Genomic DNA, 13,959 nt, shown 5'->3' with positions numbered 1-13,959 from the left:
CTTAGAATGGTTATTAGATGGGGATCTAATATGCATTAAGCCATGAGTAATTGGATAGAGATCCAATATCCACTAAGAATAATCCATTAGTGTTAGTTAAATGAGGCTCTTTATAGATAGAAGTTGGGATTAAAATGGTTATCAGCTAGACCTCTATTGTTGCGCTCATCATGTGGATCACAATTAGAGAGGAGTTTACGAGAGCTCATTTATCCGTAGACTAGGATATGTGATCTTATGGGATATATGAGTTTTCTTAGGTGAAAATATCTCACATCTTTCATGCAATTTTCGGTTTTGAGTTTTACATTTTCGATCTTCACATGATGATTCAATAAGATTATTTTGATAAATTAGTTTTTATTTTTATTTTTTATTGGGCATATGATATTCTCCAAGATTTCCCAACAGGGTTTTCTTAATACATGTCTTGGGTTCATTTAGCCTTACTTTCCACCATAGCAAATTTATTTTAATGCAGGTTGAGTTTTTCTAACTCCTACATCTTGGGTGCATTTGGCCTTGCACATTCACCATAGTAGATCTCTAATATTCTCACTATGGTAGGCTTTAAATCTTCTCCCTACTATGGTAGATTTCAATTCTCTTCTCCACCATATTATATTTCAAATTTTTTTTTGTCATGGCTAGCTTCGAATCTTCTCTCTGTCATAGTAGATTTCAACATAGTAGATTTCAAGTCCCTTCTCCGCTATAGTAGATCTCAAATCTTCTAGCTATGGCAAGCTACAAATCTTCTTTCTTCAAATTCGTTCTCCGTCGTAGCGAATCTCAGATTTTCCTACCATGATAGGTTTCAAATCTTATTTTTGCTATGGCAGATTTCATATCCCTTCGTTGTCATAGCGGATCTCAAGTCTTCCTACTATGGCGGGCTTCAAATCTTCTTTCCGCCATAGCATATTTCATGTCCTTTCTCCATTATAGTGGATCTTGAATCATACCACTATGATGAGCTTCAAATTTTCTTTCCGCCATAGCAGATTTCATGTCCCTTCTCTATCATAGTTGATCTCATATATTTCTACTATGGCGGGCTTCAAATCTTCTTTTCGTTATGATGGATTTCATATCCCTTCTTTGCTATAGCGGATATCAGGTCTTCCCACTATTGTGGGCTTTAAATCTTCTTTCCGTCATAGTGGATTTCATATACCTTTTCTGTCATAAAAGATCTCAGGTCTTCCTGTAATATCCCCCATTTTTGAAAATTTAGTAAATGCTTATTTGTAAATATGAGGATTATTTAATAATTTTTTTTATATTAAATAATATTATAATAGAAGTTTAATATGATTTATAAAAGTTTCAGATTTAAGTTAAAAAAAAAATTAGTGGACATGTGTCATTAGCTAACCTAATGGTGCCATCTAAGTTTGCTCTAAGGATGACATCTAGCACTTTTCATGCATGCTTGCCACCTTGAAACTTTGCAACTCTTGTATTAACCAAAAGTAATTAAATAAGAGATTAAAGAAGAAACTAAATGTAACCTTCAGATGCTGCATCCAACGTGAGTTTAAGAAGAGAAGAGAAGGGAAGAAGAAGAAGAAGAGGAATTGAAGAAGAAGATTTGATTGAGGTTTTGCATCAACTCCTCCCATTTGGGAATCAAATTTGTTTAAGGCAAGTGTCCTAACCTCTTCCTACATAATTCCTAATCTCTGTTTTCCTTTTAATTCTTCATAATTCAAAAGATTTCAGCTTAGTACCAAACCGTTCTTTCCTTTTGATACAAAGCCATGAATCTGAAATTTTTTCGGTAATCTTACTTCTATACATTGTTTTGGATCTAACTTTTAGCACTAAACTCTGATTTAGGCAAACCTAATCCATTTGAAAGTAGACTCAAATATCTTTATTTTGACACTAAGATTGAATGATTTGGAGTTTAAATGCCTACTAAGACTTCTGTTTCAATTAACCCTAAAGATTCTGCAAAATAGGAACTGAAATATCTGACCTTTTATTACTAAATTGCTCATAACTCTCTAGAGAAAATTCTGAATTATACAAAACTTGTTCTTTTGAAACTAGATTCGCATATCTTTCTTTTGACATATAATTTAGTAATTTTTAAGTACATTTGCCTTCTGAAACATCTGTTTAAATTGACTCTATCAATTTTGCAAAACAGAGATGATCAATTCTGACCTTCCTTTACTCTATTTGTTGTAACTTCCTGTTAAGAACTCAAAAAATTATAAATCTGAGTTCATCCAAAAATAGATTGATGCAGCTTTCCAATGACATCTATTTTTAGTGATTTTGAGCATGCTTGGCCACTCAAACAATTCAGGAAATGTACCATTCAAATTCTATCAGAATTGAAAACTTTGTTGGGTTTTGCCTATTCAATTTTCATCTTATTGGAAATATGATTTCTGCTAAATTCTTCTTCAATTGAGCTTTATATTAGTCCTTTGAAGTTCTTGTATTGTTCATCCTGAAATTATTGTATAACTGAAATTTATTATGTAATGCTTTGTTTGCATTTCCTTGTTTGATAAAGGCACATGCATATCTTCGTTGTTCCGCATGTGCTTCTGATATGTGTCAATGTTATTGTTCATACTACCCTTTTGTACTCTGGTGTCTTGTGGGATATTGTGAACCTTTGCCAGAAATGGTAAAGGGAGTTATGGTTAGAGCCCGCGATTGCTCTGTCGGCCCCATTGACTTCACTCAGACGTGGGTGGATGGAGCTCCCAGACGTGGGAGACTTATGCTTGGTGATTATACAGAAATGGATGAATCACATTATGTATATGGCCCACAGCGCCCTCTATGTTTATTGATATGATATCCAAAGCTTTGTTTATGAGTTCATATTATGCTTTGGATAAAAATGGAATGCATGCTATATCAAAAATGACATACAGCTTGTGTTTATTATTCGGTTCACTTATTATACTTTGAAGTGTTTCGTTTGTCATTATTATGCCCCCAAACACTCTTATGCCTTTGATATGCGCCTAAATGCTTCATGTGCCATTTGATACATGCCTAAATGCTTCTTTTGCCAATGAAATGCTCCAATTTCCTTTCTCCTATTATTATGTCTAATGCCTGTTTTTGAACGAGGTAAACCTTTATGATTTTATATCAAATGAGATGACTTCAAATAAACACTTGTATTTCAACTTTTGTAACTTGATACTAAGCCTGCTTGAACTTCTCCTATCGCCATGGATATGTTAGACGCTTGCTGAGCTCTTTATGCTCACCCCGTTGCTATATAAATTTTTTCAGGGTAGCTTGTCATGGGTTAAAGCAGTGAAAGGCTAAAAGATTTTTGAGCTAATTTTGTTGGATGATGGTTTTTGTTGTATAGTAAACTTTACTTCTGATGTAATGTTAAGGATCTGTTGATACTTATGTGTTGTAAAAGTTTAAAGGACCGCTCATGTGTATGGAATGATAAGTTTAAGTTGTATAAGGATAAGAACTCATGGTAAATAATTATCTTTTTGTGATTGTATATACTTCTATGTTTATGGATTTGTGTTGTGGTTGATGTTTAGTTGAGTTGTCTTTGGATTTTGTGAATCTCTGAGTGAAGTGGATTATGATTTATGTAACGTACATGTTTATGAATTGTGAATATTGAATTTTGAATGATTCTTAGTATCCTCAAATTGTTAGATTGGATCCTGGATTGAATTGATGATGAATTATAATATTATTGATTTTAGACAGGATCACACTTCTTGAATGTGATAATTCAGGGGGGGGGGCGTGACACTTCCCGCCATGGTAGGCTTCAAATCTTCCTTTTACCATGGCAAATTCATGTCCCTTCTTTGCCATAGTAGATCTTGGGTCTTCTTGCCATGGCGGGCTTCAAATTTTCTTACCATCATAGTAGTTTTCAAGTCCTCCAATCATGGTAGGCTTTAAGTTCTCCCTCCGCCATAGTGGATTTTGGGTCCTCCCCCCACTATGGATGATATCAATTTTGATTGACACATAATGGTGCTCTCCACAAGAGATGTCGCGATGGATCTTATCGCCAATGATGGTCTTGGTGGCAAATCAGAGGTTAAGTTGATCAATGAGTGCTTGTACCTAGCTCTTCTTCTTCGAGACAGATAGCAACTGCGATAGTTGAAATTCTATGGAAAACATCAAAGTCTCTTCCATAGTGAGCATAGGATATAGAAGGTTGTCCTACATGATGTAAACAAAGATCACCTGGAGGAACTGACCATCGAACTTCTCACCATTGAGGGTGATGGGACCCTATAGGCTCTCCCGCATGATGCAATTCATGAGGGCATCGATTAGGGTGGGCTTGCCAGAGCCGTTCATCCTAAGCATCATGAAGATCTCCCCTTCCCCCACCTTGCTAAAGAATTCAACAGTGTCTCGATCCTAAAGATCGCCTCTAGTACCTCGAGACCGATAGCGGGTTCGATGGCAAGGCTATTTTTGCATAAGAGTGATAGCTTATGGTGCTTCTTCACACTGTACGAGATATTAGTAGAGATACGAATGAAGGAGAAGTAGGCAAAAGGCCAAGTGGTCGTCAGCGTCACCTCCAAGGGCAAAGTCATCGAACTCGAGGATGTGGTGCTTTAGAAAGGCATAGCCATCGCTCTCGACGATGTCACCACTATGAGTGTCATTGACATGCTTGAAGAGTTGGCCAAGGGTGATGGACTTGCCACTGCCATCACCTCCGAAGTCTTATTTAGTGTTAGCTTGGAGGCTATAGGATGAAGAGCTAGACGAGGGTGATTGACTTGCCGTCGTTGTTGCCTCTGGAGTCCTGGTTGGTATTAGCTTGGGGGTTGTGAGCTAGTCGAGGGTGATAGACTTGCCACCACCATCACCTCCAAAGTCTTGGTTGGCATTTGCTTGGGGGCTATGAGATGAAGAGCTGGCTAAGAGTGATGGACTGGCTACCACTGTCACCTTCGGAGTCTTGGGAGCTATGGTGGTCGAGCAAGCCGTCATCGCCAATGTCCTTGGCCAACCATCGGGGCGGCTTGCCAGTCAAATAAAGATAACTTACCCACAAACTGGGGCATGGTATCACTTCACTATCCATTTTGATCTTGTTGGAGTCTCTTATTGGGTTAGTTGGGGCAATAGTAGAATAATAGCTTGCATCATGTTTATCAGCGTTTGTACCTACTAAGCAAGGTTCAGGAACACCACGACGGGAACGAGCAAGTGGCTCAAGTTCATCCCTAGGGGTGAGGGGCCTAAGTCATTAAACAAATACTAATACCTCATCGATATTTGTGCTAAGGTGAGTGTATCCATATATGGGAAGGATGACAATTGCCCCCCTTGAGCAAACGTTTGTTGACATCAGGCCCACCTTCTAATGCTAAACTATTAGAGGAAAATATCGTTGATGTCTTAGTCAACCTAACATGATCTAGACCCATGTGTATAGAATTATCCAAAGTATATCTGAGGTAGCTCTAAGGTAGATTCGAGGTGACTCCGAGATGGATCTAAGGTGGCTTAAAGGTGAATACGAGATAAATCCAATGTGGCTCCGAGATAGCTCTAAGGTGGCTCCAAGGTCGAGGTGTCAAGCTCTCCAGATAGAAGTATTATGCTCTCAGTATTGCACTCCCAATGTAACACTTGCACGAGGACCAAGGTTAGGAGATGTTTCCTAACTCGATCCTTTCGATACTCAAATTAATAATTTGATGTCTCTAAATGTGTGCGAGTAGTTTAAGAAAGGAGAGAGTCCTTTTTTTTTTTTTTTTTAGAATATATTTTTGTACCTCAAAGGAGAGGAAAGGAGATAATAAAGTTTAAGATTATAATTCTCTTTCTTACCAATGGGAAGAAAGACTGATGAAGAGTCTTACTAAACGACTTGGTTTTATATACATTTGAGAAACATTAAAATTAGTTCTCCAGCTTTTTTTTCTTTGAGAATTAAAAATGCCAAAGCAAGAGATTGCAGGAGGGCAATAGCTTAACTATCAGTTTAGACATTAACAAAGTGCCACACTTAAGAATTGAGAGAATCTTGACCAATGAATGAGTTGGTGGTGTGTTGGGATCCAAGATCCAAACTACCAAGGTTGGTACATTGAACATGAGATAAGTCATCACTTGTTTTCTTTGGTCATCTTCACCTGCCCCCATATTGTTTCAAGCTTAACTCAACTATAAATTTCCAACTCCTGTTACTCTGCTGTCTTGTGAAGCATCTTCTGATAGAATATTGACTTTGATTACAACTTGTTACCACTTTAGGATGGATATATCACACATTGGTTCTTGCACAGAGGGGACTTGAACAATGAATGAAATGTTGAATCCACAATCTGCTATGATACCCATGATAAAATATGGGGTTGACTGGGGTAGATTAATGCAAGAGATTTCTCTACTATACAAGTAATCTTGTCAAAAATTACAGTCAATTCAAGATCTAATCCAATCTGGTCCCATTCAAATCCCTAATGAATATAAAAATATTTTGGCACACTAAAACATTCTATATCATGTAGTAAATCATACTAAAGGTCCATTTTTTTAATCTGTTTTGTGTCAAAACACACCCAGAAAGGCCGCAATGCCTTCATATTACTAATGAATCCATCAGAGAGAACACAGCATGACAAAGTCTAGGCTTATCTCATGAACTATTGGGGTAAAACTAAAGATCTTTCCAGGAATTACCAGACTTCATCATATAAACACTTGAGAGAGAGAGAGAGAGAGAGAGAGAGAGAGAGAGAGAGAGAGAGCACAAGGTAAAAAGTAATTGGAGATACTTAGAAGAGGAATCAAGTCACTCAAAAGCCTACATGGAATTCAAATCCTTTACATCTTAGGAACAAAAGCTTGCTCAGGTACCTTGGCCTAAGAGCTGCTTCAAAAATTCTCACATGCAGATACATCAACAGCAGCTACAGGACATACTTGGCATGGCCAGAAATGATGAACTCCTGTTGCAGCAACATCCCATACATGCTAACCAAACCAGTGCTTGCAACCCCTCTGTCCATGCTTGAGATGAGCAACACAATAGGGAGCTCAGTTAACTCCAAATTCAAGCCCAAAGATGCTCAAAACTCAACAGGAGGGTTTTGCTTAAACTTCATCACCTGTAGGCATTGTAGGTGGACAGACAATTCCACCTGTGCATCCACTGTATCAAATCAATAGGAATTCGAAGAGACAAAAGCGAAACAGCATTAATAGCCAAGCGCACCAAACAACCATGCAGAATTCCCACAGTGAAGCTATGGACTGGGGCACATTACAATCCATCTTCTTGTGTTTCCCTTCTGCTACATCAGTGAGGCGGCAGCGGCAGCGGCAGACGATGGTGGAAGATCGGGTGAGGAAGCAAGTGATTGGAGGAGGAAGTGGCGATGATGCAATTGATGCTTACTCTCGATATGTGGAATCCACATGAAACCCGTAAAGCTTCTGTTGCCCACAATTTGAGATCCAAGACGTAGGACTTGTATCATCCAATATTAAGAGGTGTCAATTATAATTTATTATTATCCATACGAGTATTTGATGGGGACGGAGGAATCATGATCTATCCATCACCGTCTAGTTTATATTATTATGTTATATTATATATTTAATAATAAAAACATAAATATAAATATATTTGGTTGAATGGACTGTGAATTAATTGTTAATAATATTATTAATCAATTGTGAGCATAGAAATTGAAAAGATAGGATTAATGAAGAAAATTATCAATTTATAAATTTATTTAGATAGATATATTTAAATATATTTATAATAGAGAAAATTATTTTTATTATTATTTTATATTTATTTAGTTATAATTATATTTGGATATATTTGATTTTGTTTATACTTGACTATATTTATATTTAAATATTATTATGACGCTTAAACTTTATCAATATTTATTATTATCATTTATAAAATTTAATATTATTAATTATTTTTATAATAATTTAATTATTTTAATTATGAAGAGCCCGTGAATTCTTCCCCCTTATTCGGCGATAGGATGAGAGAGAGAGAGAGAGAGAGAGAGAGGAATGAGATTTAAGACAGGGCGGGGAGTTATTCCCCTTCCACAATTCAAAAAGGGTTCGTAGCTAATCGGGTTTCGGGTATTAGACCCGTTAATTTGTCTTGTTTCGACACCCTTTAAAGCCGTTCGAGCATCACCTACCCCCCTCTGTCTCTCTTTTTCTCGCCTCCGAGAGGTACCTTCCTCTGCGTTCTTGGCAATGGCTTCGGTCGTCTCCTCCGTGATCCCAAGAGGCCAGGTAACTCTCCCGATCAAGAGCCCTAGTTTCCTCTCCCGATCGCCACCCTAAATCCGTCTTCTTCTGCTTCCTCTTCCTTTCTTTGTCTCAAGGTGGATCTCGTCGATTTCGTGGATTGGAGCGGCGTCGAGTGCCTCAACCAGACAACGAGCCACCCGCTCGCCAATGCCTTGAAGCAGGTGATCCATCGATATGTGGCAGCTCTCTTCCTACTCGAGTCCTATACCGTTTCTATGGTTCCTATGGGATCTTCTTTTCTGATTGTCTTGCTTCTCTGTCCATCTTAGGGTTACAGGGATGATGATGGTCTGCATCTGGAGAGCGATGCGGATGAGCAGCTTTTGATTTATGTTCCTTTCACCCAAGTGATCAAGCTGCACTCGGCTGTAATCACGGGCCCGGAGGAGGAAGGTGGTCTTGATTTGTCTGTTTTGGTCTTGCAGAATTAGTCTGTTGTTTTTCAATAGGGTAGAAACTATACAATAATTTTATGGATAGGAAGAGTAATTAGTAATTAATGATGGTGATTGAACTGTTCGTGGAGAGATTTGATGAAGTATCTTTCAGTTCCAAGTAGCAAAAGTCATAAACAAAATCAATATAAAATGGATTGAGAAATGGTTCAAAATTTTTCATTCCTCGTTTCCAAAATTATGAGCTTCAACATATCTACCATCTTATTCTGTATCTATTTTTGGGATACACAATAAAACGGCCATAAAAAATGGTTCGAGCGGTTGTAAAATACTATCGATTGTTAAATAAATAAACGACGGCTAATATATTTTAAAATATTCAATATTAGATTAAATCAATGACGTGTGTCATTTTATAAGTAAAAGGAGACATTTTTAGTTTTTCCTCTTCCAAATTCTAATATAAACTTTTATTAATTGTTTCTTTGGTAATTTCTATCAGAATATAGCACTACCTTGATTATATGTTTTGATATGTTGCACTATTTTTTCATCTTATTTGCTATGATGATGAACAATTGTTCCTTTTGGATGTTAAGATGCACTTTGATATATGTGGCTTCAGTTGCTTGATGTTGCTACTTGCCAACCCTAGGATACACCCTAACCTATGTAACAGAATCACGATTATATCCTTGTCCCTCTCCACCTCCATGTGTGTGTGTGTGTGTGTGTGTAGTGGTTTAACACTCAATACACTGTAGGCACCAGGTACCATATCGATCTGCCTTTTAATCCATGCTCAGCGTTTTGTCTCTTCAGATATTCATCTGAAATTTTATCAGTCCAATGGTACCTTGCTTTGTCCCATTTTATATAGTGCCACAAACATAAAAGTTCCATGTGAGCCTTGTTCAGCTTGGGTTTGTTGAGGGCTTTTTGCCACATTCCCAAAGGTCTGCTGCATTGTTCAGGGTCCCTGAGCAGCCGAACTCTTCTGAATATGATTTGGGTGCAAAACTAGTAGATGTTTACACCCTAAGAGAGCCCCTGAAATATTTTTGTGCCTGACCCGTACCATTCAATTTAATTTGAGATAGTTGTAATTAAGCCAGCATGAGGTATCCTAATATATGTTCTGAGTGTCACTTACTACTTGTGTTTCATCTGCTAATTGAACTCCATTACAAATTAAGCTGTAAGTTAAATGACATAGTTTTCAGGAGATGTATAAGACATAGTTTTCAGGAGATGTATAAGATCCGGTATGTTACATATGTTCTCTAGGACAAGTTCATCTCAAGAGGGAAACATTATGATGATTGTTTCCTAGTTATACATGTTCCTGTTTTCATATTAATGTACTTCCTTCATTTTATTTCAAAGAAATGTGTAAAAGATGTCATCCATGCCTGTGTGACATCCATGTGCTACATTACACGAGGCACGAGAGAGTGAATTTCAGTTCCTCAAGGATCTCAAATGGATGGGCTCACATAAGTGCCAATTCCTTCTTGAATCTGTGTTTCTTGTATCTTCTGTTGCGTTAATTATTAAAAAATAAAATGTCAATTGCTGAAGCTCCAGTTTGTATTATCAGGTCCCAAGACAGTAAAACTCTTTGCAAACAAAGAGCACATGGGCTTCAGGTATGCTATATAGCTTCAGAAATATCCATGCCTTCAACATTGCAAGTTCCATTATTTCTAAGTTGCACTGTTCGTTTGATGCTTTGGTAAATTGCAGTAATGTTAATGACTATCCACCTAGTGACTCCCTTAATCTATCACCTGATAATCTTAAGGTATAGTTCATCTGTTTTGTCCTTGAAATCCTTTTTTCTCTACCTTATTTATTCTTATGTGTAAATCTGATATGATTTTGTTGGTAAATAATTTATGCTATTGCTTTGTTTCATTTCCAGGAGGTGCCTGTTACGTTGAAGTATGTCAAGTTTCAAAATGTTCGCAGGTAAACATATTTTGAGGCTATTTGCATATCTTTTAGCTGATAACATTTTCTGTAGATGCAGAAACAAGCACATGCTTGTCTTGTCTCATTTAAGTTATATTTTACCAGCTTAACGATTTTTATCGAGGACAATCAAGCTGATGGTGATGTCACAAAAGTTCAGAAGATTGCTCTGTTTGGAACAACGTAAGTACATACATAATTTGCACAATATTCTTTCCTGTGATGGCTTAATTTTGGTCTTCTTTTAGATGTCTAATTACTCAATACTGTAGAAATATTGGCGTAAAATAAATAACTTACATATTGCTTCTGACCATGCATCATTAAACCACTAATGGTGCCCTGTCCATCATCCTCCATAAAAGTCTAGGTCAACATTTTGGCAACCAGGTCACATCTGGAACAGAAGGTCAAGGTAACATCTTACTTTGTTACGAGCAGCCCTGTATAAGTAAATGATCTGACTTATAATGTTGTGAACCTGCAATAGGACTCATACCAATAAACAATAAGGAATTCATAACTGTTGTAGTTAGGTAATTACGTACCTTAGTTAATCTTTTAATTTCACACACGGTAAATATTTTTCTTAACAATCTAAAAGACTAAAATCGAAACTATTCCCAGTGTTATCGAAATGGGGTTATTCTCTGTCGTACCACAACAAAATTGAAAGAATGACTAAACAAGTCATCACTAACACATGGCTTACATTTAGAGGTTGTATATATGATTCAATTCATCTCTTGCTATCAGAGTGTTCATTCTATATTCAGTGAGCTTTGTGGTTGAATCAGCAAACCTGAGTGTATATTGACTATTCAAGGTCACCATTGTTTCCTAGAGCACTTAGAGGCCAAATAAAGAATAGGATCTAGTGCCAAAGCGGCGCAAACCCCAAAAACCATGGGGCACCCATGTCGTGGGGTAACTGGAGAGCTCAAGGAGGCCTAGTTACTTTGTTAATTACAGATAAAAGTAACCATACCAAACATAAACATCCCATGCGTTGTACATGGTTTATGTATATGCATGTATATGCTCTATCAAGTTTGGTGCAAATCCAGGAAGGTGCTAGCTAGCTACCAGACTTTGTCAAATCATCATAGGCTCCATAGGACCTAATCCCGTCTGCACCTCTTAGCCTTTGCAAAAATAAAAATATAAAATAAAGTTGGTGCAAATCTTGTTAGTAGACCATATATACTTCTAGTGTTCCAAAAAATTCACACCCTTAAAATTGATATAACCATTCCAGTTTGTCTGCAAACTTCCACTGACAAGAATAGACACCACTAATTAATCCATCTAGTTTTTCAGTAATAGGTTAAAATTATATAATTTTGTTACTAATTGGTTTACATGTTTCGAGATTTTTTGCAGTGACTTCAATAGGTGCTCGAGTGCTCGCTTAGGCGCTCGGGTGAGGCGAGGCGAGGTGAGGCCCGAGCATCTCGCTTCATTTCCAGGCGACGCGCTTCAAAGAGGTGCCACCCGGACGCTCGCCCGAGCCCAAGTGTCGGGCGCTTCAGATGAGCACTCGGGTTAAACAAGGCGATCGAACCTGCGTTTTAGGTTTGGTTCGGTCTTCGATGCTTTAGTTGGTTCAATCGAACCAACTAAAGCACCGATATTAGCCTTCCTCTCACGACTTCCCAACCCTAACCCTGCTTGCCGCTCTCACTGCTCACTGCTACTACTGTCGCTACCACTGTCGTCGGTCACCGCTTTTGCTGTCGCTGCTCGCTACTACCATTGTCGTTGCCACTGTTGCCGCTCGCCGATGTCGCTGCTATCACTGCCATTGTTGCTGCTCTCACTGCTGCTACCGCTGCCACTGTCGTCGCTCACTGCTCTCGCTCTTGCTATCGTTGCTCTCAATTAGTAGCCTCGATCTTCCTCTTACTCACACTCTTCTCAGTTTGATAATATACTGTTAATAGTATATTAACAGTATATTGCTAACTATATACTAGTAATAGTATTTTTATTTATTAGATTAATAATATATTATTTTGATTTTAGTACTGTTAATATTTATTTGTTTGAAATTATTGTTATTGTTTTGAATTTTGAGACTTTTTGTTAATGTAATATTGTGATTTTGCAAGATTTTCTTAATTTAATATCATATTTTTAATTTAAATAATTATATTTATTAATTATATTATATATTTTTATATTTTAGTATCTTGTTTCGCTCGGACAAAGTGCTGAGTGCCTAGTGCCTTGGCATTTTTGGACCTTGACGTCTTTTGACACCTAGCGTTTTTAAATCACTAATTTCTTGCATCATTCTTCGTTCAAGACTTGATGGTTGCACAAGCAGTACCTGAAACATCATCTTAAGACCAACCTAGAGGTTCTTCGTCATATTTAGTGGATTGTATCATCTGAAACACCCAGCAAATGGGTTTAACTCACATGGTCTAAGTGTCAAATCTAGTTGACGTTATCTTAGTGACGTCATACAAACTATTAGATGGGACACCCTGTCAAAACTGTTTTATTCATAGTGATCTCAGGTTGCAAGGACGAAGAGTGGTCCTTTAGAAACAAGGAATACTTATCGAATGGTACATGTATCTTTGTTGCTTAGTTATCCTGGGAAGAGAAAACCATCCTCATTGTTGTCATATATATAAAAGGTGAGCTATGTGCCTATGCATACACTGTATGTGTATATTTAAGTCATGTATATCTAGGGATCTATGCCAACCATTTTAGATTATTAATCTGTATTGCCTTTTATTTTGTGTGCTTGTAGGGTGGACACAACAAACATGAAAGATTTGAAAAAGATAGAAGAGCACTAAAAGATACTACTGCGTTCCACCAATCATGTGAGGTTGAATTATATGACATCGTAAACAACCGGCAAACTTCCTTTTTACCACCAGCAGGAAACATTAACAGATTAGATGAGGTCTTCGTCGTAGCTTCTCTAGAATGCTGCTTGTACTGTTTATGATACTGGTTCAAGATGACTTGAGATTCTTAATGTTACACATTACCTTATTTTTGTGGAGTTGAGAATCATTTCTGAGAGATGGGCTTCATTTCTAAATTCCATTGGCTCTCTGCCTTTTTTTATTGTGCTGTGATCAAGTATTTCCAAGTAGGATCATGTTGTTTTCAATGTGATCTTTCTGGTGATTATACGAGTATGTCATTTATGATCTTCAACTTCTCGTAAGATTTTGTTGCCAATAACAAAAAATCTTTACTGGTTGGCTAAATTAGTTGTTGGATGAAGTTTCGAACCTGTCGATCGGTTTGATAGCGTATGATACTCTAA

General features: G+C 37.3%; 1 protein-coding gene and 1 long non-coding RNA gene across 3 annotated transcripts; one reads left to right on the top strand and one right to left on the bottom strand.

The window, feature by feature from the left end:
• Positions 1 to 6,756: 6,756 nt before the first annotated feature.
• LOC135589120 (uncharacterized) lies at positions 6,757 to 7,414 on the bottom strand. Its single transcript, XR_010476605.1, has 2 exons — positions 7,217 to 7,414; positions 6,757 to 7,142 (listed from the first exon to the last, which is right to left on the bottom strand). It is a non-coding gene; the product is annotated as an uncharacterized LOC135589120 (long non-coding RNA).
• Positions 7,415 to 8,169: 755 nt separating this feature from the next.
• On the top strand, positions 8,170 to 13,754 carry LOC103995110 (PITH domain-containing protein At3g04780). 2 transcript variants are annotated; one of them, XM_009415623.3, is made up of 8 exons: positions 8,170 to 8,271; positions 8,364 to 8,450; positions 8,559 to 8,682; positions 10,288 to 10,336; positions 10,434 to 10,491; positions 10,612 to 10,658; positions 10,767 to 10,844; positions 13,429 to 13,754. In XM_009415623.3, exons 1-8 carry the CDS (start codon positions 8,233 to 8,235, stop codon positions 13,475 to 13,477), a joined length of 531 nt encoding a protein of 176 aa, XP_009413898.2. In that variant the 5' UTR covers positions 8,170 to 8,232; the 3' UTR covers positions 13,478 to 13,754. The 2 variants fall into 2 exon arrangements, with proteins under 2 accessions (XP_009413898.2, XP_064935799.1); XM_065079727.1 differs by having other exon boundaries at positions 8,559 to 8,685.
• Positions 13,755 to 13,959: the final 205 nt, after the last annotated feature.

Source organism: Musa acuminata, chromosome BXJ1-8 (genome assembly GCF_036884655.1).
Source record: "Musa acuminata AAA Group cultivar baxijiao chromosome BXJ1-8, Cavendish_Baxijiao_AAA, whole genome shotgun sequence".
NCBI lineage: Eukaryota > Viridiplantae > Streptophyta > Magnoliopsida > Zingiberales > Musaceae > Musa > Musa acuminata.
The sequence above is the reverse complement of the archived record's forward strand: the minus strand, read 5'-3'. Positions and strand labels throughout refer to the sequence as shown.

Excerpts from the sequence above, each read along its gene's own strand:
- LOC103995110 (XM_065079727.1), top strand. The coding sequence starts at position 8,233 with ATGGCTTCGGTCGTCTCCTCCGTGATCCCAAGAGGCCAG. Across the intron at positions 8,451-8,558 it reads TCGCCAATGCCTTGAAGCAG|GGTTACAGGGATGATGATGG; the intron begins GTGATCCATCGA and ends TGTCCATCTTAG. Across the intron at positions 10,492-10,611 it reads TATCACCTGATAATCTTAAG|GAGGTGCCTGTTACGTTGAA; the intron begins GTATAGTTCATC and ends TTTCATTTCCAG.